Here is a 26,352-nt window from a genome sequence, read left to right on the forward strand (position 1 = left end):
TTTCATTGATTTTCCTGATTGGTGCTCCCTTGCTTCTAGGTTGGGTACACCCCAGACTGGATCTTTCTGCTGAGGGGTGTAATGAAGATCAGTCCGGAACAGGGCCTGCAGTTTTCTCAAATGCTAGTGCAGGACGAGGAGCCACTGGCTGACATTAACCAGGTGAGCGTAGGCAGTTTTGGACAACTTTTTGTGGCTTTTTAGAGCCATCTAGAAGATTCCTTTATTCATTTCCTGTTAACTTGTCTCAATGCTTTTCTTCATCTGCTATTAATCTTCTAGTTTTAAAAAAATCTAGTGTACTTGGGGAGTTTGTCTTCTAGTCTTTACTATGTGAGTACTCATTGCTTCCTTTGTTTTGAAGTACTTTAGAGGATGTTTGCGTGGGTTTGTGTCTTTGGGTGGTGATGGTGTAGGGTGTGAGGATGTCATTTAGGATCCAGCCCTCCATCCCTCTCCCCACCCCAGTTACCACGTCATTGTCTCTCCCTGACCATTGGCCTTAGCACCAGGAGCTAGTGCTGTTGCATCCCCCAGATGTTCATCCTGTGGGTGTCTGACTGACCTGGATCTATGTGAGCATCAGCCTGTTTTTTAGTGTAACCTACTTAGAATTTAGATGTAAACACATGACAAGTCACTTTCAGTCAATTGGTACAAGGAGCTCTGATGATATATAGATGTGTGACAAAGCTTGAAGCAAGGCATCAGAGCCAACAACTGTTTAGAAATAATAAGTGTAGTTATATGTGTTTATATGTCTGGGAATTTGCAGATATTTTGGAGAACATGAATAAGAGATTTGAGACAAATTTACTTAGCTTTCAATAGGAAAGAAATTTCCAGTTCACATCTTGTTTCTAGTTCATATTTTAAAGTTGTTTAAAATATAAACTTCTCATACTTTATGAGAAGATCCACAATTAGTAAGTTCTTTTTTATTTTCCTGTAAAGCTGTCCTTCAAAAATAATTACTAAATTTATTCCTATATTTCACATCTTAGTGAGGCATATTAATTATTTAAATTAACATCAATTTAACTTTAATAATTGTCTAAGTAAATGTTTGCATTTCCCAGTTGTGCCCCAATAATATAATGATATATTTGGGTTAGATATCAAGTATCAGCTGCTTTGTTAGTCAAGATTCTGCAGAGACAGAATCAATAGCATAGCTCTAGCTATATGAGAGGGAGCCTGGGCAACATAGTGAGACCCCATCTCTGCCAAAAATTTTTTACAAATTAGCCAGGCGTGGTGGTGCACACCTGTGGTCCCAGCTACTCAGGAGGCTGAGATGGGGGGATCACTTGAGCCCTGAAGGTTGAGGCTGCAGTGAGTGGTGACCTTGTCACTGCTTTAGCCTAGACAATAGAATGAGACCCCATCTCAGATATATGAGGGAGAATTGGCTCGTGATTATGGAGGCTGAGAAGTCCTGTGATAGACTGTCTGCAAGCTAGAGGAGATGTTGGATTCCAGTAGTGCGGCTCAATCTAAGTTTGAAAGTCTCAGAACCAGGGAAGCCGATGGCGTAACTCTCAGTCTGAGGCCAATGGCCTGAGGACCCTGCGGGGGGTTGTTTGGGGTAAGTCCTGGAGTCCAAAGGCTGGGGAGCCTGGAGTTCTGATGTTCAGAGGTAGGAGGAGGAGAATGTCCCAGCTCCAGGAGAAAGAGAGAAGAAATCTATTCTTTCCTTTTTTGTGCCCCCAGCTGATTGGATGGTGCTCCCTGACGTTGAGAGTGGATCATTCCTACTTGGTCCCCCAACTCACATGCCAGTCTTCTCTGGGAACGCCCTCACAAACACACCCAGAAGGAATGCTTTACCTGCTCTCTCTGTGTTCCTTAATCCAGTCAAACTGACACCTAAAGCTAAGCATCACAGCTGCCTCTAGGATGTGATTAAGTAATGTATGATTACTGCTTGGATCACTTGAGAGGATTCTGGGGGTTCATATGTTATAAAAGTCACTCCCTTTCATATGCTTTGGTAAAATACCTCACTGGTAGGTATGATGTAGGTGATATGATTTCACAAGATTATCAATAAATTAATGGCCATAAATTACGTGAATTGTGTTGTTGTTGTTGTTGAGATGAGGTCTCTATGTTACCCAGAATAGTCTTAACTCCTGGGCTCAAGGAATGCATGCATCCACCTCAGCCTCCTGAGTAGCTGGGACTATAGGCACACGCCACCACACCTGTCTCTATGTGAATTGTGATGACATAAGAAAATGCAAAGGGGCCGGGAGCAGTGGCTCATGCCTGTAGTCCCAGCACTTTGGGAGGCCGAGGTGGGCGGATCACCTGAGGTCAGGAGTTCGAGACCAGCCTGACCAACATGGTGAAACCCTGTCTCTACTAAAAATACAAAAATTAGCTGGGTGTGGTGACGGGTGCCTGTAATCTCAACCACTTGGGAGGCTGAGGCAGGAGAATCACTTAAACCCAGGAGGTGGAGGATGGAGGTTGGAGTGAGCTGAGATTGTGCCTTTGCACTCCAGCCTGGGTGACAGAGTGAGACTCCATCTCAAAAAAAACAAAACAAAACAAAACAAAACAAAACTAAGGAACTAATTGTTGAATTTCTAAATGAGATAATGAGATAATATTTCAGGAACTATTTCAGTACGAAAATGAAACACTGAATGAAAACACACTGAGTGAAAATGTGGCTTGGATGTGTTTCAGATTGTGGACATTTTCATGGAAAACAGTTTAATTCAGCAGTGTACTTCCTTCTTATTGGATGCCTTGAAGAATAATCGCCCAGTTGAGGGACTCCTCCAGACATGGCTGTTGGAGATGAACCTTGTTCATGCACCCCAGGTCAGTGACATTGTAGGCTAACACCGAGAGGCAGAGCACCTGTGGCACCCCTCTGTGGGTTTGCAGACTTGAGCACAGTGGCTTTGGACTGGACTGGGCTTGTGCCAGATGTTTATCTTGTACTTCTCAGTGAACATTCTCCATGACTCCCCTTAAAAGGATTTTCCAGAAATCATGGTACTGGACTTTCATGGAAACAGTTATAATTGGGGCATCATTTCTTTCTTTCTTCTTTTTTTCATTGTGGTAAAATATACATAACCAAATTTACCATTTTAACAACTTTTAAGTGTCTGATACAGTGGCATTAAGAACATTCACAATACTGTACAACCATTGCCACTATATGGTTCCAGAACTTTTTATTATCCCAGAGTAACTATGTAACTGTTAAGCAATGACTCCTCGTTTCCCAGCCCCTGACAACTGCCATTCTAATCTGTCTCTATTAATTTGCCTTTTCAAGATATTTCATATACATGGAACCACAAAATATTTGTCCTTTTACCTGGCTTTTTTCACTTAGCGTATTATTTTCAAGGTTCATCCACGTTGTAGCATGTGTTAGAAACACCTTCATTTTAAAAACTGAGTAATTGTCCACCATGTGTATATATGACATGTGTTTATCCATTCATCCATTGATGAACATTTGGGTTGCTTCTACCTTTAGGCTATTGTGAATAATGCTGCTGTTCACATGGGTGTACAAAGATTGCTTTGAGACCCTGCTTTAATTCTTTTGGGCATATACCTAGAAGTGGATTTGCTGGATCATATTGTATAGTAATTCTATGCTTACCTTTTTGAGGAACCACCATACTGTATTCCAGGAGGCTGCACCATTTTATATTCTTCCCAGCAATGCTCAGCAGTTCCAACTTCTGTATATCCTTGCCAACACATTTTCCCTGTCTAAAATAATAGTAATAGTAATCATCTTAATGGGTGTGCAGTGGTATTGTGGTGAGGCATCATTTGTTGGCCTGAAACTTGTGGGAGGCAGGTATAATCAAATCACATGTCTGTGCTATTTTGGGTTAAATTTAGATATATATACAAGAAAGGGATTTAGAGGAGTTTGTATCAAGCTGTTCACGGTACTAAGTGGATAAGATTGTACAAGTTCACTTTGTTCTTTACTTCTCTCTTCTGATTTGTTTTTTCTTTAATAATAACTTATTGTTTTTATAATTATGAAACAACATATTAAGTATATTGTTCTGTTACCTCAATTTATTCAAATCCACAGGTTAGCTGCTAAGAAGTGGGTCATATTCCAACTATAGGAAATAAAAGTGCTGTTAATTTGCTGCTTGGGGTCTATTGGACTCTCATGACTTTGTGAGTGTATGTAATAGGTTTTGGTGAATGAGATTTGAAACACACCAAGCGCCACTCAGAAACTTGGCAGACACCCAAAGGAATGCCCAGACCCTAAGGGGTGCAGGACAAGCAAGTAGTTGGGTGAGGTGCCAGCAGACTCTGGCTTAGTGCCCCAGGATGCTGGCAGTCTTCTCTGGGCAGTGGGACTGCATGATGGTTTCTAAGTTCTCTAAAATACACTGTTGCTATGATGAGAAAATGTTTAAAAACAAAAAGTAAAGATAAACCTGAAGGAAACAAAGGATAGGAGACTCAGGTAAGTGCCAGGTGTTCTAAAGCCCTACTCTTAGTACTTGGTTTGGATCGTCAGCTCTATGGGGAACCAGAAGTGTGCATCACTCTGAAGTGGTCTGGTGTGTGACAGGGGCTGTGGTCACTCAGTTTGGCCATACCTGGTTGGTGATGCAGATCCTTGAAGGAATAAGAAAGAGTGTGCTGGGTGGCAGGGAAGGCATCCAGGAGCGTAGCTAGTCAAGACCAGCATTAGATACTGAGGGAGCACTCATTCAGCCATGCTGCAAGGCTACTGTGTTGACCTATCCAGTCTTAGCCCAAAAATTACTTACTTAAAGAGAATATTTAGTGGCTGGGTGCAGTGGCTCACGCCGTAACCCCAGCATTTTTGAAGGCCAAGGTGAACAGAGCCCAGGAGTTTGAGACCAGCATGGACAACATGGCCAAACCCCATCTCTCCAAAAAATATAAAAATTAGTCGGGTGGGCCAGGCATGGTGGCTCACACCTGTAATCCAAGCACTTTGGGAGACCAAGGAGGGAGGATCACATGGTCAAGAGATCGAGGCCAGCCTGGCCAGCATGGTGAAACCCTGTCTTTACTAAAAATTCAAAAATTAGCTGGGCATGGTGGCACGTGCCTGCAGTCCCAGCTACTCGGGAGGCCGAGGCAGGAGAATGGGGTGAACCCAGGAGGTAGAGGTTGCAATGAGCTGGGTGGGATCGTGCCACTGCACTCCAGCCTGGCAACAGCGTGAGACTCTGTCTCAAAAAAAAAAAAAAGAAGAAGAAGAAAAAACCAAGTAGCCAGCTGTGGCAGCATGTGCCTGTAATCCCAGCTGCTTGGGAGGCTGAAGTGGGAGGATTGCTTGAGCCTGGGAGGTCAAGGCTGCAGTGAGCCGAGATTGCACCACTGCACTCCATTCAGCCTGGGCAACAGAGTGAGACCCTGTCTCAAAAAAATATATATATATATTTTATGCCTCATAAAAATTGTTTTCAGAAGTGTTCATTGTTTTTTAAATGCAATCCCCAATTCCTAAGTCTGTATTCAGCCTAGTAGAGCAGTCTAGTAAGCACAAATCGGATTTGTTATATTCAGGTCTCCTTCTGGCCATTGCTAGTCTAACGCTTGAGCTCATTCAAGGAGAATCGGTAGACTTGAGCCCTCACGTTGATCTTGCCATAGAAACCCTATAAGAATGTGATTGCTGGCTGGGCACGGTGGCTCACGGCTATAATCTCAGCACTTTAGGAGGCCAAGGTGGGCAGATCGTTTGAGGTCCAGAGTTCAAGACCAGCCTGGCCAACGTGTTGAAGCTCTGTCTCTACTAAAAATACAAAAATTAGCCAGGCATGATGGTGCGCATCTATAATCCCAGCTAATTGGGAGGCTGAGGCATGAGAATCGCTTGAACCCGGGAGATGGAGGTTGCAGTGAGCCAAGATTCTGCCACTGTACTCCAGCCTAAATGATGGATTGAGACTCTATCTCAAAAAAAAAAAAAAAAAAAGAAAAAAAAATAAAGAATGTGATTGCTTAAAAGCTGCAACAGCGACTTGGACTCATCCCAGTAATAGGGCTTTATGGAGCCTCAGCGTTTCTCACATGCCCAACTTTGTGGCCACATGGGGTGGGCCCAGCTCTACAATATGGGAGGATGGAGCCTTGTGCAAAGGGCCTAAGATGACTTGAAGGACAGCCGGGGATCTTGGGACCCACAAGCACTGCTGCCACCACAGAGTTGTGGGTGTGGACAGGGGCCTGTGAGTTCGGGTTGCCAGACTATACCCTACCCTGGGGCAAGGCTGAGCAGCTGGTCTTAAAAAGTTATTGCCATTGATCAGGCTTTCCCACCAAACTCCCTGTTTCATAGGTTGCAGATGCCATCCTTGGAAATAAGATGTTTACTCATTACGACCGGGCCCACATCGCCCAGCTCTGTGAAAAGGCAGGCCTCCTGCAGCAAGCACTGGAGCACTACACCGACCTCTATGACATCAAGAGGACTGTGGTCCACACTCACCTCCTCAATCCCGAGGTATTGTGTACCCCTGGGGCACTCCTATTATGGCTGTTGTCTATGCCATTAATGTCACATGCTCCCCAATGTTCACCTGTTGATGGTTGTGGAACCATGGCCTGAGCCTGTCAGGTAGGTAGGTCACTGCCCTAACCTACCATACTTTACTACCAAAAGCAGTTCTGGTTCAGCGCACGCACAACGTTTATCTGCTCAGCAGCATGTCTGGGCCCTGTAGTACCTTTCTTTCTGATGTCCACCTTTGACTTAGTCTAATAGCAGGAATACTGGTCACCTTTTAACACTGACAACCTAACAGGGCTGTCTGAAGCCATTAGCAAAGCTGAGCTAGCTATTGTGTTCCAACTTATGGAATAAGTTTTAGCATCGTCTGTGGAATATTGCAGGTGAACAGTTTAGATCAGTGTCTTTTCCCAGCTTTACTCCTTGCTCCTACTTTTTCCCATGATGGATAGTTGCTTTTCAATCCCTTTATGTGGAAATTCTCTCTATTTTTGACACTCAGGGGAACAGGAGAATGACCTAGTTATTTTCCAAGTGTTAGCAATCTTTATAGTGGTGCATCGTTGTGGACAGACTCTTCCTTGTTCCCAGTGGCTTGTCAATTTCTTCGGCTCCTTGTCGGTGGAGGATTCTGTGGAGTGTCTGCGTGCCATGCTGTCTGCTAACATCAGACAGAACCTTCAGCTGTGTGTGCAGGTGGCCTCTAAGTACCATGAGCAGCTGGGCACGCAGGCCCTGGTGGAGCTCTTTGAATCCTTCAAGAGTTATGAAGGTAAACCGTGCAGCCTTTCGCCGACCCCACCACATGACTACACCTCCTTTCTGAGGTGTTGCAGTCTACCTGCCCGACTTAAAACGGCCTTCCTGCAAAGCCAGGCAGGATGCAGCACTCGCTGCCTTGGGTGCTTAGTCAGTGGCGGAATGCAACTGCCATCTCATATGCACCCTCAGCTTCAGTGTCCTTTTTGGTATTTCCAAAGGAAGAAATCAGGTTGGTTGGTGATGGAGTGGAGAAACTTATGGAGCCCGGTGTGTCTGTGCAGCACAGTCTGGCAAGAATTCATCTAAAAGCCTGTGTCGTGGGTACCATGAAAGGGCCTGATGTCTGGTCTTCACAGTCCCAGGAGGGAGGCTCTTTGGGCCTCTCCTAAGTGAGAGCCTATGATAGAGGGTGCGTTGCTTTGTGGTGTCTGCTAACCCAGTTGATTGCAGGGGCTGACGAGGCAACTTGGTTGTCTTCCTTTCCCCTTTTTGGACATCACCCCAAAAGAGTGTTCTAGGGCAATGGGGGTGGGAGTAGCTTTGTTAGGGACAGGTGGGGGCTGTCTGGCCCACCCAGGATAGAGACTAAGCATTTGTCTAGGCATCAAGCCACTGCTATGTGTCCGGTGAGGTTGGGGCATCGGTGGAGGATGGGACAGGACCCTGCCCTCAGGGATCTGGCCTTCTCTTCAGAAGACACCACTGTAGGAAAGACCATGGCGGACGATTGAGTGGAGCTGGGCTGGGAGAGAACAGTAGAGTAGGTTGGTGGGGAACCATCGGCCTAGGGGCTACCCATTCCCTTCCTAGCATCAGAGTCTCACAGTTACAGTGAAAGACCTCAACAGGGAGGGACCTTCTCAGATGTATCCTATCTTGTTGTTACTGTCCAGAGTTGCAGGCCTCCTCCTGGAGGCTGTGGCTTATTTCTCTCTCCCTTGGCATCAGTCCCACAGCCCTCTCAGATTACCTCAGTGGGAATTACTCTTGACGATGACTATCTGGGTATACCTGGGCCCCCAAAAGGAATTTCACATGTACCAAATATCTAGTATTTTACATCAAAACATGCCAGGTATGCCTGCCAAATTTGATGGAAATCTGACTAGCTATTTTTGGGAGCTGCCAAAAGAGACAGATGGCATATTGATTATGAGTTCTGAGTGGGCTGTGGGTCCCTGAAGAGTGGAGCAGTGTCATCGAGGGAAAGTGGACAGCAGCTACGGAGGAGACAGGTGAGTGTTGCAAGGACAAAAATGAAACGGTCTCTCTTCGTAGGCCTCTTCTACTTCCTGGGCTCAATCGTGAACTTCAGCCAAGACCCAGACGTGCATCTGAAATACATTCAGGCTGCCTGTAAGACAGGGCAGATCAAGGAGGTGGAGAGGATATGCCGAGAGAGCAGCTGCTACAACCCAGAGCATGTGAAGAACTTCCTGAAGGTGTGTTCCAGCACTGCCTCCTTGTGTTCCACAGCTGAATTGCTGATGGCAAGTGGGGCAGACCATCCGCAGGATGTCCCAGGAGGCAGGAAGCTGGATCTGTCTTGCCAGGGACCCCTTAGTCCCAGGGACAGAGCTCCGCCTTATGGCTTAAAGTTCTAGAGGAACCCTTCTATTGTTTTAAGACGCAGCTTGAGGCTGTGCTCTAAGTCTCTGGCACGTGAGTGGAGGGAGTTAGTTTATTGCTGCATTGTAATTCATCAACATCCCATTAGTGCCATTGTCAATTAGGCAAGCAAAGCTGCAGAAACAAGTAGATCACTCAGCACTAGTGTCATAAAGAACAGGAAGCCTACTTCCTTATGTGGCAGTCCTGGGTGGGCTGGAGGTCAGTGGGGTAGCTTTCCTTCCCACTGTCCTTCAAGGACCAGGCTCATGGCTGCTTTGCGGTGTTCAGCACCTCACCTGGATGTCATCTTCCCAGTCAGCTAGAAGACGGGAAGAGCACAGAGGAACCAGCATGGGTGGTTTTTATGGGCGAGGCCTGCAAGTGGCAGATGAGACTTGGATTCACATCCCCTTGGAGGAAATGAGGTCATGTGGCCACACTTAAAACTTCAAGGGAAACCAGGAAATGTGATGTAGGCATGGGACCACACAAGGGGGAGGCATGATTGTGGTGACCTGTGGCTGTCCTACCCAAGTGCCATCATCATCTGGGAATGGTGCCCGGTGTGCTTCCATGGCCTGCGGCTGCATGTCTGAAAAGGCAGCCTTTACTGCAGGTGTGCTGTTCTTGAGAATGGCCTGGTTTCTGTTGGGTTTGCACATAATGAGCTGCTTGTCTTAAAAGATATTTTTGTCCAGATTTGGAATGTTAATGCCACATTTAATGGTCTTTAACCAAATACTATTATCTTTCACTTATTTCCAAAGCAAACACCATACCACAAAACGACAGCCTACCTAGAGCAGTCTCATTCTGAGTCTCCTACATGTCACTCTGCTGCAGAGACAGTGCTGTCCCATATGGGCAATGAGTCCGAGGTCTGGCTGTCTGGTTTCTCCACTCCCTGACTTGTTCTGTGCATTCTAATCCTCAGGAGGCCAAGCTCACAGACCAGCTTCCCCTCATCGTCGTGTGCGATCGTTTTGGCTTTGTCCATGACCTTGTCCTGTATTTATACCACAACAACCTGCAGAGGTACATTGAGATCTACATGCAGAAGGTACTGCTGGCTCCCTGGGGTGACACCCGGCTGCCTCTGGGCCCCAGTCAGTGACAATAGTCTTCGCCTCAGAGGCTGCCTCTAACATCTGGCATTTCAGAGACTATCATTTTGAAGGGTGGTGGGTTAGTGTGCTCAGACTGCCAGAGTAGAAGAACACAGTCCAGGCGACTGAAACAACACACATTTATTTCTCACAGTTTTGGAGGCTGGAAGTCCACGATCAAGGTGCTAGCAGGGCTGGTTTCTGGTGAAGGCCGTCTTCCAGGCTTGCAGACGGCCTCCTGGCTGTGCCCCCACAGGGCCTTTCCTCTGTGCATATACATTCCTGGTGTCTCTTCCTCTTCTTAGAAGGACACCAGTCCCATTGCATTAGGGCCCCACCCCTGGCATTGATTACCTCCTTAAACACCCTCTTTCCAAATAGAGTCCCACTAGGGGTTAGGACATCAGCAAGTGAATTTTGGTGGGACATAGCGCAGTGCTAAATAGGAGCCCTTTCAGGGTTTTGCCCAGACTGTCCAAGTTGTAGGAGGCTTCTAACAATAACTTGTGTCTGCAACACTGAAGTTACTTCACCTTGACTACCGTAGGTCAACCCTAGCCGGACCCCAGCTGTGGTTGGAGGGCTGCTTGATGTGGATTGTTCTGAGGAAGTGATTAAACACTTAATCATGGCAGTGAGAGGACAGTTCTCTACTGACGAGTTGGTGGCTGAAGTAGAAAAAAGAAATAGGTAAGGTGTCCTTACTTGGTGTTTTGTCTTACCCCTGGATTCTAGTGTCTGTTGTTGTTTCTGTCTGATTCTCCAGGACTGTCTCTGTACCTGATCATTCATGTGCACATCTTAGATGTAGCAGTGAGTTACTTGCTATTGGTACTGTGAATACCTTGGGGGAAAACCTAACACTAGAAATCAGTTTGGAATCAGGTCCATCTTCGTCCCTAGAGCAACCTGAAGTTAATGTACTCCGAGATTTTTTGTTTCAGGAAACATCTGTCAGAGCCCTGGAGTTGCCCTCAAGATTTCCAGTGGTAGCCTTGAGACTTTATGGTGCCTTCCTTCTTTCAAAGGCTCAAGCTGCTGCTTCCCTGGCTAGAGTCCCGGATTCAGGAAGGCTGCAAGGAGCCTGCCACTCACAATGCACTGGCTAAAATCTACATCGACAGCAACAACAGCCCCGAGTGCTTCCTGAGAGAGAATGCCTACTATGACAGCAGCGTGGTGGGCCGCTACTGTGAGAAGCGAGACCCCCATCTGGCCTGTGTCGCCTATGAGCGGGGTCAGTGTGACCTTGAGCTCATCCAGGTGGGTAGCATATGTGCTGAGCTGCCCATGCAACCCTGGGAAGCTTTCAAAGGTGTGCCCGTGGGGAGCTGATCAGGGCTTTCTGTGCACCTGGAGATGGCAGGTCATGAGATTATTTCCTTGTGATTCTCGCAGCTTTTGGGAACTTGCTCATGCAATTTGTATGCATTGTACCTATAGACCAAGTGGCCATGAACCTGACTTATCATCCCTCTGCTTTTTGAGGGCAGAATTGAACTCCTTGGCCTGACTCGTGAGCTCCTCTGTGGACTGCCACCTTCCCCCAACTCCCCAACTTGATCAACCACCTATCTTGCCACCCCACCTGGAGGGACCTGCAGTTCCCTGGGTGCCTCATTTCCCGACTGCCCTTGTACTTCATGCCCCCTTTTTGGGATAACCCTCTACACAAGCCTTTCCCCATCACCTGACCGGTGAGCTCTTGCTAGCCCCTCCTTGAGATATCTGCCCGGGTCTTTTGCTTACATCTGCCCAGGCTTGGATCCACATATAATTACATGTTTAGGTTGAGTTGTATGAACTGTTCCTACCTAACCATTTGATCTAAAAATCTAGACATGAACAGAGCACCTATGAGGTTGGTACCGCACCAGCCCGGTCAGGCTTTTCCCGTGATACACAGGCAGCCTGTGCTGCATCCGCAAACACCTTTGCATGCCACTCAGCCTTTGTGCCTGGCATCTGGCACTCAACAGATCCGATCCTCACCAGGATTTAGCAAGCGCTGCAAACGCTGGCACATTCCAGTGGACTGATGGTGTTTTGGAGATCTGTTATAACATTCCGTAAAGGGTCTCCAGATCTGCCAGTGAAAGCACAGTTTACAGTTTTTAGGTCTAGAAACATTGCAGTGTTTATGCTGTTTTACACCAGTTCTAGGCTGTTCTGATAACATTTTACAGATGGTTTAGAGCTAGCTACATATGAGTACTTAAATTTAACCAAATTAAAAATGACCAGTTTAGTTCCTGTCATGCACCACATTTCAAGGGCTCAGTAGCCTCCCGTGGCTAGTGGCTATATCAGACAGAATGGGAGACAGAGCATGTCCCTGAATGCAGGAGGTCCTACTGGCCAGAGATGTGGCACATCCCCAGGAGTTGTAAACTTGGAAAGGGCATTTTGAGGTAGTTTGAGTCCATTGTTAACCCTGTAGCATGCTGCTCATCCCGTGTCAAAGCACAGTGCCTTGCCTGGGCCCTGACTGTTCACCAAACCAGTATCAGACACACAGGGAACGAATTGGGGTGTGTCCTCCCAAGCAGCTTCCATTGATTGGCTGCTGTGTTACACACATGAGTATGCTCATTTCAGGTGTGCAATGAGAATTCTCTGTTCAAAAGCGAGGCCCGCTACCTGGTACGCAGAAAGGATCCAGGGCTGTGGGCTCACGTCCTTGAGGAGACCAACCCATCCAGGAGACAGCTAATTGACCAGGTGAGGCACAGAGATGGATATGTCTGTGCACCTGCATTTTGCCGTCTAATCATCGTTGTGGCTCAAGTGACTGGTTTCATTTTTCATTTAAAACATCTTGACCGAGTGCAGTCGCTCACGCCTGTAATCCCAGCACTTTGGGAGGCCGAGGCAGGTGGATTCCTTAAGGTCTCAGGAGTTCAAGACCAGCCTGGCCAACATGGTGAAACCCCGTCTCTACTAAAAATACAAAAATTAGCTAGGCGCGGTGGCACACGCCTGTAATCCCAGCTACTGGGGAGGCTGAGGCAGGAGAATCACTTGAACCCAGGAGGTGGAAGTTGCAGTGAGCCGACATCGTACCACTACACTCCAGCCTGGGCGACAGAGAGAGACTCCGTCTCAAAAAAATAAATAAATAGGCCAGGCATGGTGGCTTACGCCTGTAATCCTAGCACTTTGGGAGGCCTAGGTGGGTGGATCACTTGTGGTCAGGAGTTCAACACCAGCCTCGTCAACATAGTGAAACCCCATCTCTACTAAAAATACAAAAACACGGCCGGGCACAGTGGCTCTAAGCCTGTAATCCCAGCACTTTGGGAGGCCGAGACCATCCTGGCTAACACAGTGAAACCCCGTCTCTACTAAAAAATACAAAAAATTAGCTGGGCAAGGTGGCGGGCACCTGTAGTCCCAGCTACACGGGAGGCTGAGGCAGGAGAATGGCATAAACCCGGGAGGCGGAGCTTGCAGTGAGCTGAGATCCAGCCACTGCACTCCAGCCCGGGTGACAGAGCAAGACTCCGTCTCAAAAAAAAAAAAAAAAAAAAAAAATACAAAAACACACTGTGTGGTGCATGCCTGTAATCCCAGTTACTCAGGAGGCTGAGGCAGGAGAATCGCTTGAACCCAGGAGGTGGAGGTTGCAGGAAGCCGAGATTGCACGCCACTGCACTCCAGCCTGGGCAACTGGGTGAGACTTCATCTCAAAAAATAAATAAATAAATAAATAAATAAATACATCTTAGCCCTTATGAACCTTCTCCCCTGCAGAAATAGCTTGCTTAAAATTAGCTTGATTCCCCAGGGGAGCTGACTTGGAATTGTTTACTGGCTGAGGGCATAGAGTTGGCCCTTGGATCCAAAGCAGGGATATGCAGCCCAGGAAGAGAGTACCTGGTGGCATGCCTGCATGCTGGGCCCAGCTCAGCCCCCGTGGACAGAGGTGAAGTAGCTTTCAAGGTTATCTCAGCTGACTTCCCTGTGTTGAAGAACTCTTTACGCCCCTGTGACTATCCAGCACCTCCTTGGAGACGGGGTAGAGTGCTGGGGCCAGGGGTCGTTACTGGATGTGGCCTGGCAGGTGGGAGTCTGCCTTGGCCTCTGGGAGGACTTCCCCCAGCCCTGTGGAAGAGCCTCCCCTCCAGTCACAGCCTCACAGACACTCACAGATAGTGCCTCTGCTGCCCTCAGCACTGTCCCTAGGTGCTGGGCATACTGTTTAGGGGTGGGGCAAGACCAATGTTGGAACAAAACCCTCATCCAACAAGTGGCTTCAGCCCTGAGAATAGGACCAGTTAAAACTCCCACCTCCCTCGTATACATTGCCAACCTGCTGGACCAGCGCTTTCGAAAGTCTTGAGGGCTGGATTTGACCTTTATCTCTACTGAATTTTATGCTCTCGTTTTCTGTCCACTGTTTCTCAAGCCTGTGCCTCTACTTTTTTTAATAAACTTTTCATTTTGAAATACTTTGAGATTTATGGAAGGTTATGTTGTTTTGAATCTCTGTTTCAACTTTGGACTTACCCATCCAAATCTAATAAAAATACTAAACAACACAATATGCTACTAGGGATTTACATCCAAGTTCCCAGACATCAGACTTTTCTCCAGGTGTAGTCCAGCCACCTGGTACAGCTTGAAGGTGACTTCATGTTGGCACTGGGGAAGGGCAACTTTAACATTGCACCATACCAGAGCCAGCGGGGGCCTCTTGTCTTCCTGTTTCTGGGTGGAGCTACTGGTCTTTTGTTATCTCTGCTGTAATTGAATATCTGTAGCCACCTCCCGGTGGGAAATTCAGCTGCAATGCTCCTCTAATCCAGAGCACATAATAACAGAGGGAGGCTGCTTTTAGTGTCTGGAGTGGAACCTCATTATGAAATGTTTACTGAGAGCAGTGTCCTGAGGCAACCTTAGGTGGGGCATCCTGTATTGACTCAAACAGATGGTAGAAATTTATTTTTGCCCTTAAAACAACCTGTCTGTATTTACTTAAGTTGCTCCAAGGTTTTCTTTCTTTTTTTTTTTTTTTTTTTCTTTTTATGAGATGGAGTTTTGCTCTTGTTACCCAGGCTGGAGTGCAATGGCATGATCTTGGCTCACTGCAACCTCCACCTCCTGGGTTCAAGCGATTCTCCTGCCTCGGCCTCCTGAGTAGCTGGGATTACAGGCACCTGCCACCACGCTCGGCAAATGTTTGTACTTTTAGTAGAGATGGGGTTTAACTATGTTGTCCAGGCTGGTCTCGGACTCTTGACCTCAGGTGATCCACCTGCCTCGGTCTCCCAAAGTGCTGGAATTATAGGCATGAGCCACCACACCTGGCCTCCAAGTTTTTCAAGAACTGACAGATGTCACTGTAGGAAGTGTACCTTCTCCTTTGAATGGACTTGTGCTGTGTCCTGGTGCCCCCTTTCCGTCAGGCATACCCTTTTGGTTCCTCAGCTGCTGGGAGAGCTCCTGTTCTCAAGCTCTTCAGCCTCGTTGTTGTGGATATTACAAACTCCACAGAGGTAGAACTTTTGCATCTTATGGTACCATTGAGTTCATAAAGACCACCAGAAAGGTGGACTGGACTGACCTTGACCCTACGTTCCTTTAAGGCCCCTCAAGATTGCTATGTAAAAGTTCATGGTCAGAGGGCTGTGTTAGCCATGAAAGACCGTCCAGGGCTGTCTCTTCCCTCTCATTGATACATGGCTGTTGACCACCCCTGAGGAGAACCAGAAACTTGGCAAAAATATTAGATCCTCGAAGTCACTGAAGGTGCCTGGTCCTGCTGTCACGTGGGAAATGTACTCTTTGGAAAACTGTCTTTCCACCCTATTTGTAAGTGTTTTTGTATGTGAGACACCTATAATTGGATGAGGGGTGGCACAGCCAGTCTTTTGTTGGTCTTTCCTTCAGATTGTGGTTCTGAGTGGCATCCAGTGTGAAGGCACCTGACTCCACAGCTCTGGCTATGGACTGTGCCACAGCAGTGGCAGTGCTCTTTGCTCGTAAGAGGCTGCTGGAAGCCCTTGCAGTGTCTTCAATAGAGAAGTGGAACCATATTTGCTATTAGTGGCTTTAAAAGACAAATCTAAAAGGAGACATTCATTTCAAAATGCCTAGTGCATTGGTCATTGGAGCAGAGTAAGAGTCTGTAGCTCATTTGATATGAGAGAAAAACTAATTGTCAAAATAGAGCAAACTGAGAATTTCCTGAAATTGACTTTGAAAACCCTTCGTTTGTTACCTTAAGAAGTCTCCCATTTTCTCTTTCTGTTCCACACCATCTTGGAGGAGTCCTTCCCTTCTGTTTAGCTTCAAAGATTCAGTCTTGAATTGACTAATCAGGTTCTTTCAAATGCTTTTTAAAACCAGGTAGTACAGACAGCATTGTCAGAAACACGGGATCCTGAAGAGATTTCGGTCACTGTCAAAGCCTTTATGACAGCCGACCTGCCTAATGAACTGATTGAACTGCTGGAGAAGATAGTTCTGGATAACTCTGTCTTCAGTGAGCACAGGTGAGGCTATGCCAGGGGTAGCTGTGGACACAGGCAGATTCAAACATCTGTTTGATACTTATCTTCTGTTACAATCTCGTACCACTTCACCCACCCAGCCTGCCCACTGGCTGCTCCCCAGACATGCCAATCTTCCTACCACCTCCTCTATCTCAATGTAGCCCTTCCCTTATTAGCTCCTGCCTGTCTCAGAGCCTAGCCTCAGTTTCACATTTTCCAGGAGGCTGCACTCCTCTTACTGCTCTGGCCCACACTGTCCTTTAACACAATGCTCAGAGAAGGGGAGCTGGCATTTTATGAAGGTCTCATGTGGCCTAAGGGTGTGTTGAACTCTTCAAATCATAGTGAACAAAGCTTGGAGAAAGGTGGCAGGAGAACCAGATCTGGGCATGTATCAGGGAAGACTTGCCAGAAGTATAATGTAGAAGCCAGATGAGCAGGAGCTGTGGCGGGGACAGCAGCACAGGCTGGCATCATAGAGGTGGGAGTGCATGCTTCCACACGGACCGGCACTGTAGAGGTGGGAGTGCGTGCTTCCACACGGACCGGCACTGTAGAGGTGGGAGTGCGTGCTTCCACACGGACGGGCCCTGTAGAGGTGGGAGTGTGTGCTTCCACGTGGACCGGCACTGTAGAGGTGGGAGTGCATCCTTCCACATGGACCGGCACTGTAGAGGTGGGAGTGCATGCTTCCACACGGACAGGCCCTATAGAGGTGGGAGTGCGTCCTTCCACATGGACCGGCACTATAGAGGTGGGAGTGCGTGCTGCTTTTGCACGGGCAGGCACCATAGAGGTAAGAGTGTGTGCTTCTGCATGGGCCAGCCACCTTGGGTTCCTCTCCACTTCAAAATTCACCATCAGAGATTCTGTGTCAGATTTTAATCTACTCACATCATAAGTGCAGCTATAAAGATTTAATTATGAGATCTATTTTGTAGGCCAGAAAGGCTATCAAGGGCTGTAGTATTATAGAGAGGAATTTGTGTGTGTGTTTTTAAACTTGGAGATGCTATATGATAATGGTATATGGAATGTGAAATTAGATTTTAATGGAATCATAAACCCTGACTAATGACAGGATGCCAGGATTAAGGTGCCTGAGGTGGGTAGGATATTCTGTTTTGCTGTCTGATCAACCTCCTTTGATAGTTGTTAGCTTGTGGGTACTTCCAGGCACTTACAGGTGGCTGTGGCTCTGCTGTCTTCTTAAACGCTTGCTTCTCAAACATGCAGGTAACCTCAAGTTTGTGCTCTTCCTGTGATGATTTTACCAGACAGTTTTATGTGTAGGTAAAAATAGCCTTGGCTGGGCCTAGTGGCTCACGCCTGTAATCCCAGCACTTTGGGAGGCCAAGGCTGGTAGATCACTTGAGGTCAGGAGTTCGAGACCAGCCTGGCCAGCATGGGTGAAACCCTGTCTCTACTAAAAATAACAAAAATTTAGCCAGGCATAATGGCAGGTACCTGTAATCCCAGCTACTCGGGAGGCTGAGACAGGAGAATCGCTTGAGCCTGGGAGGTGGAGGTTGCAGTAAGCTGAGATGTTGCCACTACCCTCCAGCCGGGGTGACAGAGCGAGACTCTGTCTCAAAAAAAAAAAGCAAAATATATTATTTTTAGAGTATGTACTTGGAAGAATATATTTATGACCTAATAAATTCTTAAACCGTCACAGAAACCGTAAACCTTTAGTGAAAAACCAGTAAGACTGTATTAAACTTAAGCATTTTATCATAAAGAAGATGGACAAATGAGAAGCTACAAATGGGGAGAAGATATTTGCAACACAACCAACAAAAAATTGGTAGGGAAAAGATGTAATAAAAGAAAAACACAAGCAACCCAATGAGAAACCAAGCAGAGCACTTAAACAGGCCCTCCGGTGAGAGGAAAGACAGCCTGTGAACCTAAGGCAAGAATTCAGCCTCATCAGCCACCAAGGAGGCACAGAGTGAGGCCATGGTGCACCATCTGATGCTTTGTTACTCCTGCCAGAGCAGCAGGAACCCCACTCTCCTAATCAGTGCTGATGAAGATGTTGAGCAGCTGGGTCTCTTATGTGCCCCTGCTGGGAATGCGCGTTACATTTGGAAAACAGTTTGGTGAAAAAAGATGCACACAGCCAGCAGTTTCCTCTCTTCCTTATGAGCCCTAAAGGATCTCAGTTCATTTGTATGAGGAGATGTATGCAGGGATACTCAAGGCAGCACCGTTTCCAATAGCAAAGCTCTAAGAGCGATCCAGATAACCATCAATAAGTAGGTTGTAGTACAGTTGTGCAGTTGAATACCAGATAGCCCTAGAAATGAACACTGTATGGATGACTGTTAGCACCATGGATGCATGGATGACTCTTAGCACCTAACTTTAAAATTCTTTTTTGTAAAAATCACCATACAGTAAAAATGACCTTCTGGAAGGGGATGGGGAATGCAGTGCTAGGAATTTTAACACATGTATGGATTTGTAGAATCACCACAGTCGGGATACAAACAATTCCATCACCCTATAACATTCCCTTGTGCTAGCTACCCTGTATAGTATACATTCCCCCAAACCTGGCTACCACCGGCCACACTAGTTTTGCATTTTCAAGAAGGTCTTGTAAATGGAATCATGTGGTGTAGACTCCTTTGTGACAGGCTTCTTTCACCCAGCGTGATGATGCCTTTGAGATTCATCCAAGTTGGTGAGTGCATTAGCCTTACATTCTTTTTTATCACTGAATCTTATTCTGTTGTACACATGTACCACAGTTCATCTCTTCACCCATCAAAGTATGTTTGGGTGGTTTTCAGTTTGAGGTGATTATGAATACATGTGCTGTGAACATTTGTGTCCAGATTTGTGTTTAAACCTCCCCAATCACATGGTGTATGTACGGTTTAAGAAACTGCCTAACTATTGTTTTCCAAAATGTCTGTGTCATTTTTGCATTCCCACCAGCAATATGTGAGAGTTCCAGTTACTTTTCATCTTTACCAGCACTTGGTATGTTGGTATTTTTTATCTTAGCCAGTCTCATAAATGTATAGCAGTATGCCATTGTGGTTTCAACTTGCATTGCCCTAATGGCTAATGATGATGAACAACTTTTTATGTGCTTAATTACCACCCGTAGATCTTCTTTGGTGAAGTGTCTCTTGAAATCTGTTGCCTGTTTTTCAATTGGGCTGTTTGTTTTTTTTTTGTTGAGTTTTCAGAGTTCTTTTTATATTCTGGATACAAGTCCTTTTTTGGATATGTGATTTCCATATTTTTTCTCATTCTGTAGATTTTCTTTTATTTTCTTAATAGTGTCATTAACAGAACACAAGTTACAATTTTGATAAAGTCCAATTCATAAATTTTTCTTTTACGGATTGTGCTTTGGTGTTAAATCAAGAACTCTGTGAATACTCCTAGGTCACAGAGATGTTCTGTTATTTCCTTCTAAAAGTTTCATATTTTTTCATTTTATATTTAGATTCATTATCCAATAAAGTGTGAAGTTTAGGATGAGATTCATCTTTTTGCATATGAATGTCCAGTTTATTCCAGCATTGTTTGTTAAAAATACTCTTTCTCCATGGAATTGCTTTTGCATCTCTGTCAAAAATCAATTGACCAGGTAGTGTAATTCTTCCACCTTTATTCCTTTTTTCTTTCCTTCTTTCTTTTTTTTAAATAGGGTCTCCCTCTGTCACCTAGGCTGGAGTACAGTGGCATGAACATGGCTCACTGCAGCCCCAACCTCCTAGGCTCAAGCAATGCTCCCATCTCAGCCTCCTGAGCAGCTGCAGGTGTGCACCACCAGACCTGGCTAATTTTTTTTTTTTTTTTTTTTTTTTTTTGGTAGAGACAGGGTCTTGCCGTATTGCGCAGGCTAGTCTCAAACCCTTAGGCTCAAGCAGTCTTCCCATCTTGGCCTCCCAAAGTGCTGGGATTACAGGTGTCAGCCACTATGCCTGGGCTGAACTTTATTCTTTTTCAAAATTGTTTTAGCTATTCTAATTTCTCTGCCTATCTATATAAATTTCAGAATTAGCTTGTCTATATGTACAAGAAAATCTACTGGAACGGGAATTGCATGAAATCTGTGGACCAGTTTAGGGAGAATTGATATCTTTACTATGTTGATTCTATGAAAGTGATATGTCTCTCTCCATTTATTTAGATCTCTGATTTCTTTCATCACCAGTTTATAGTTTTTTGGCATATAGGTCATATGTAGATTTTAATAGATTTATACTTATTTCATATTTTTGGAAGTATTTTAAATAGATTTTTTTGTTTACAGTTGTTCATTGAAAAACATTGTCAGTATATAGAAATACAACTGATTTTTGTATGTTGACCTTGTATTCTACAACCTTGCTAAACTCATTTATTACAGGATTTTTTTTTTTTTTTTTGTAGATTTCTTGAGTTTTTTAATCAATCATGTTGGCTGCAAATTGGGACAGTTTTGTTTAGTTTAGTTTTGTTTTGTTTTTTTTGTTTGAGACAGAGTCTTGCTCTGTCGCCCAGGCTGGAGTGTAGTGGCGCGATCTCGGCTCACTGCAAGCTCCCCCTCCCGGGTTCATGCCATTCTCCTGCCTCAACCTCCCGAGTAGCTGGGACTACAGGCACCCGCCACCACGCCCGGCTAATTTTTTATGTTTTTAGTAGAGACGGGGTTTCACCGTGTTAGCCGGGATGGTCTCGATCTCCTGACCTCGTGATCCGCCCGTCTCAGCCTCCCAAAGTGCTGGGATTACAGGCGTGAGCCACCGGGAAGTTTTGTTTCTTCCTAATGTGGTGCTACCTGTGCTTTCTTTGCGATTCATTATAGAAAAGAAACTTTTTGTTTCTCTTGTTGCCTAAATGCCTTAACCAGAACCTCCAGCACAGATAGAAGTGTTTAGAGTGGACATCCCTGTCTTGTTCCTGATCCTCGGGGAAAGTGTCCAGACTCTGTTACTTATGATGTTAGCAGTGGGCTTTTTGTCGATGTACTTTCTCAGATTGAGGAAGTTTCCTTCTATTTCTAGTTGATAGTTTTCCTCATTAATAGGTGTTAGATTTTATCAGATGCTTTTTCTGAATCATTTGATAATGATATAGTATTTCTTTTTTAGATTCTTGATATGTGGTGTGTTACATTGATTTTTTTTCCACATTTTTGAATTATATAAAAATTTTGCAAAAATTCATCTACTATAATTAAAGCAAAGTGAAGTTCAAGAAATGCAAAGCAACCCAGTGTGGTGGCTCACACCTGTAATCCCAGCACTTTGAGGGGGCAAGGTGGGAGGATCACTTGAGGCCAGGAGTTTGAGACCAGCCTCGGCAACATAGCAAGACCCGTCTCAAAATTTTTTAAAAGTTAAAAAAAATGCAAAGCTGCCTATATTGCTTAGAAATACAGTAGCTGTGATAAAGCTATAATGAATCACAAAGAAAGCACAGGTAGGAAAATAGGTACTTCTACAGTAGGAGCCAGAGGCTGGGCTCTGAAAAGACACAGCAACCCTCCCAGTGATTTGATTGGCACATTCTGATTCTCTTACCTGTGCTTTCCCAAGATTTTGCTATATTGTTTCTTTTTAGATCTCAACTACTTCACAAATACTCTGTTATATTTGCTTATCAGTTATGTATGTGTATATTAATTAGTTGTTTAAAAAGCTGGGGGTCTGGGGATGCCTGACCTTCCGAAAAATGGTTTATGCAGCCTTCCTTCCTGGGATGCCATGCTGACCACCCTCTTTCCTCAGGAATCTGCAGAATCTGCTGATCCTGACTGCCATCAAGGCAGACCGCACACGGGTCATGGAGTACATCAGCCGCCTGGACAACTATGACGCGCCGGACATTGCGAGCATCGCTGTCAGCAGCGCGCTGTATGAGGAGGCCTTCGCCGTCTTCCACAAGTTTGATATGAATGCTTCAGCAATCCAGGTGGGCTGCTGAGTGCAAGCATGTTGGACCTAGCACCCTCTGCCACACCATGAGTGCACCCTGCAAGCCCTTGTCCTCTCCAAGGGTGTCAGATGCTCTGGTCGTCTAGTGCATCTCTTTGTGCTCTTCTCTGCTCCTCACCAGCAACCCATCTTCCCAGCCTGCTGGCCCCTTGTCTTGACCTTCTCTGCGGGTGCTCCTTCCATTGGCTGTTAGTCTGCCCCCTCCCGATCACTCCCCTGGACTTGGGTACCGACCCAATGTCATCGGTCAGCCGTGGTGACACAAACGTTTGATTTTCAGAGGCACTCACACCTTACCCTCAATGACAACCGTTCCAGCCCTCTGCACCATGCTGCTCACCCTCATACTCCCCATTCCCCCATCTCCTCAGCAGGAGCTTTTCAGGATCCAAGGTCAGGTTCCCAGAGCAGGCCCTCCAGCCCTCCCTGCCTGCCCCTCCGCCTCCCCAAGAACTCTTCTTCTTTAAACTGCAGCCCTTTCTTCCCAGTCTATGAGCCTTTTCTGGTTTTATTTCCAAATCAGTTGTAAACCACAGGACATCTTCTGAACTGCTCTCCTACCAATTATCTTTATGTTCTTGCCTCTTCCTTTACCTTGTTTCTGTACCTGCTGTGAAACCCCCAATCCAGGAGACCTTCTTTTGTGCCCCCTCATGGGCTCTGGCCTTGCTTTGAGACAGACCAGCTCATCATGTTAGGGGGCGGCTGATGCTGCCACCACCTCCACTACTATATAGTGGTGGCCCTCACTGCCACGCAGTCTGCCAGGCTGCTCAGCAAGCCTGTTTCTGCCTGGTGAGCAATCTTATTCCCTACAGCAATTCTTGTGAACTGTTCTACAGTTTCTATGCTCTGTTGCACTGTCTTTCCTCCCAAGGTCAGGAGCAAGTCCCATGTCCTACACCCGGCCCAGAAAGCTTAACCTGAATATCTCCATCTCTGTGCCTCTGTTGGAGTGTCTCTTCTTTGTTCGGCATCCGCCTTCTCATATAATGGCTCTTGTCTCTCCCCTCAACCTGTCCATCTGAGAAATGCTTAGTACCTGATTGCTTCTGACAGAATTGAAATGGTCATGAAGCTTTAGGCAGAACAGGGAACCAAACAAAAATGTGTCTGTCTTTTGGAGCTGACTAGGTGTTGCAGAGAGTGGAAGTCCTCTCATAACCCCTAGGTTCTGATCGAGCACATTGGAAACCTGGACCGGGCGTATGAGTTTGCGGAGAGGTGCAATGAGCCTGCAGTGTGGAGTCAGCTGGCCCAAGCCCAGCTCCAGAAAGACTTGGTGAAGGAAGCCATCGACTCCTGTATCAGAGGGGACAACCCTTCCTCTTACCTGGAAGTTGTTCAGGCAGCCAGCAGGAGCAGTAAGTGAATCCCCTCTCCCTGGGGCTCCGCGTCTCACTGATGCAAAACCTGGCTGAAGCAAGAAGTTGAAGAGATTCTCACAAATCTGTACGTATAATGTATCCAGAGATATCAGAGGGCACATCTACGTGAAAGTTTCCCACAAGAGTCTGAGATAAACGTTACTCTGTTATTGACACCGGCTCTTTAGTTGACTGTTGCCCTCCTTTATAAGATAAGGTCATTTAAGCACACTAGATATCTCAATATCGCCACTGTAGTAATTTTAAAGTCAGTGACAGGCCCACAGATTCCCAGGGATCTTCTGGTGTTTCAAGTTGATTGTGGCACCCACCTCTCTGATGTCCAGAACAAGCATTCTGTCTCCTGGCAAAGTCTTTTCTCAGGGAGGCGGCCTGAGTGTGGCTCTGCCCCTCCCTTCCTTCTGAGCTACGGATCTGCTTAGTGAGCATAATCAAGACCTCCTAGACATTATCTGGAGTCTGAGTTCCCAGGGAGACCTAACGAGCGGGTAAATGTGTCTGGCTGAGGACAGAATGGGAGGAATTGAGCCTTTGTTTAAAATTATCAGCTCTGGGTTAACCTGTCTTTGTTTTCTGTCCTTAGACAACTGGGAGGATCTAGTTAAATTTCTGCAGATGGCCAGGAAAAAGGGCCGTGAGTCCTATATAGAGACTGAACTTATATTTGCCTTGGCTAAAACCAGCCGTCTTTCTGAGCTAGAAGATTTTATTAATGGACCCAACAATGCCCACATCCAGCAGGTAGGCCACGCCCCCTGGGCCTAAATCTGACTGGCAGTGCACAGCTCCTAGGGGGGCTCCTGAAGTCAGGAATTTGCAACCAACCTGGTCAACATGGCAAAACCCTGTCTCTACTAAAAATACGAAAATTATCCAGGCCTAGTGGCACATGCCTGTAGTCCCAGCTACTCGGAAGGCTGAGGCAGGAGAATCGCTTGAACCCAGGAGGTGGAGGTTGCAGTGAGCCAAGATAGCACCACTACACTCCAGCCTGGGTGACAAAGCGAGACTCCATCTCAAAAAAAAAAAAAAAGAAAAAGAAAAAGAAAATAAATAGCTTATGTCACCAATAATCAGATAACATAATGGGGAAGAAAACGTTCCTTTTTTAATAGGAATAAAGCCAAAACGTTTAAACCTTAACCTTAAATAAAAGTTTTAAATAATTGTGGAGTCTGCCATGTAGATAAATGTTACCCCTGGAAAATGTGATAAAGAGACATGAAGAGATAATGGAACATATTATAACTCTATATTAATTACAAGTACACTCTTTTTGGAGGAATGCACACAATTTATTAAAATGAATAACAACGAAGTGGGCTGGGTGCAGTGGCTCATGCCTGTAATCCCAGCACTTTGGGAGGCTGAGGTGGGAGGATCGCTTGGGCACGGGAGTTCAAGACCAACCTGGGCAACACAATGAGACCCCCATCTCTAAAAAGGGAAAAGAAAAAAAAACAACAACAACAAAATGAACCTTGAGCTTTCTATTTCAAAATGAGTTCCAAGTAGTTGTTGAGGCTGGGCCCGGTGGGTCACACCTGTAATCCCAACTCTGAGAGATAGAGGTGGGAAGATCACTTGAGCCCAGAAGTTCAAGACCAGCCTGGACAACATAGTGAGACCCCCATCTCTACAAAAAACTAAAAAATATTAGCCGAGCGTGTGGCATGTGCTTGTAGTCACAGCTACTTGGAAGGCTGAAGTGGGAAGATCACTTGAGCCCAGGAGGTCAAGGCTGCAGTGAGCTGTGATCGGGGCACTGCCCTGCAGCCTAGGCAACAGAGCGAGACCCTGTCTTTAAAATACAAACAAACAAGAAGAAAACAAAGGGGTGAAGGGCCTGTAATCCCAGCACTTTGGGAGGCCAAGGCAGGTGGCTCACTTGAGGTCGGGAGTTCAAGACCAGCCCAGGCAAAATGGAGGAACCCCTTCTCTACCAAAAATACAAAAATTAACCAGGCATTGTGGCACATCCTGTAGTCCCAGCTATTTGGGAGGCTGAGATGGGAGAATCACTGGAGCCTGGGGAAGGCAAGGCTGCAATGAGCTGTAATCATGCCACTGCACTCCAACCTGGGTGACAGAGTGAGAACCCTGTGTCAAAAAAAAAAAAAAGGTTGGAAATTAGGTTAAAGTTTTGAAAGGTATTAAAAGTTCATCATGTAATTCTGTAACCTAGTAAAATTCCAGATGAAAGAGTAAAAGGTAAAAATTGAGCTTTACTTAAAATTTTTTTAATATGTATTTGAATTTTTGCATGAGAAAGGAATTTTTAAGCATGTAAGCAGTGGAAGAAAGCATAAAGGAAAATATCAGTTCAGCTAATACATAAATATTTGAAATATACCTGTAGAGTTTTATTATTTCTCTTTTTTTTTTTTTTTTGAGGTAGAGTCTCGCTCTGTCGCCCAGGCTGGAGTGCAATGGCCAGATCTCAGCTCACTGCAAGCTCCGCCTCCCGGGTTCCCGCCATTCTCCTGCCTCAGCCTCCCGAGTAGCTGGGACTACAGGCGCCCGCCACCTCGCCCGGCT

General features: G+C 46.0%; 1 protein-coding gene across 7 annotated transcripts in view; it reads left to right on the plus strand.

The window, feature by feature from the left end:
- Window positions 1-26,352, plus strand: part of CLTCL1 (clathrin heavy chain like 1) — a 114,932-nt gene that overhangs the window by 60,612 nt on the left and 27,968 nt on the right. For 6 of the 7 annotated variants that reach the window (XM_007975058.3, XM_007975055.3, XM_007975056.3 and 3 more), the window contains 13 exons: window positions 40-162; window positions 2,698-2,835; window positions 6,332-6,496; window positions 7,094-7,274; window positions 8,543-8,706; window positions 9,810-9,935; window positions 10,529-10,671; window positions 11,010-11,244; window positions 12,580-12,702; window positions 16,333-16,478; window positions 22,220-22,403; window positions 23,598-23,790; window positions 24,398-24,555. In XM_007975058.3, coding sequence (XP_007973249.3) covers window positions 40-162; window positions 2,698-2,835; window positions 6,332-6,496; window positions 7,094-7,274; window positions 8,543-8,706; window positions 9,810-9,935; window positions 10,529-10,671; window positions 11,010-11,244; window positions 12,580-12,702; window positions 16,333-16,478; window positions 22,220-22,403; window positions 23,598-23,790; window positions 24,398-24,555 — 2,079 coding nt within the window. The remainder of the gene's footprint in view (window positions 1-39; window positions 163-2,697; window positions 2,836-6,331; window positions 6,497-7,093; window positions 7,275-8,542; window positions 8,707-9,809; window positions 9,936-10,528; window positions 10,672-11,009; window positions 11,245-12,579; window positions 12,703-16,332; window positions 16,479-22,219; window positions 22,404-23,597; window positions 23,791-24,397; window positions 24,556-26,352) is intronic. The other variant, XM_007975057.3, reaches the window with a different exon arrangement.

Source organism: Chlorocebus sabaeus, chromosome 19 (assembly GCF_047675955.1).
Source record: "Chlorocebus sabaeus isolate Y175 chromosome 19, mChlSab1.0.hap1, whole genome shotgun sequence".
NCBI classification, from domain to species: domain Eukaryota; kingdom Metazoa; phylum Chordata; class Mammalia; order Primates; family Cercopithecidae; genus Chlorocebus; species Chlorocebus sabaeus.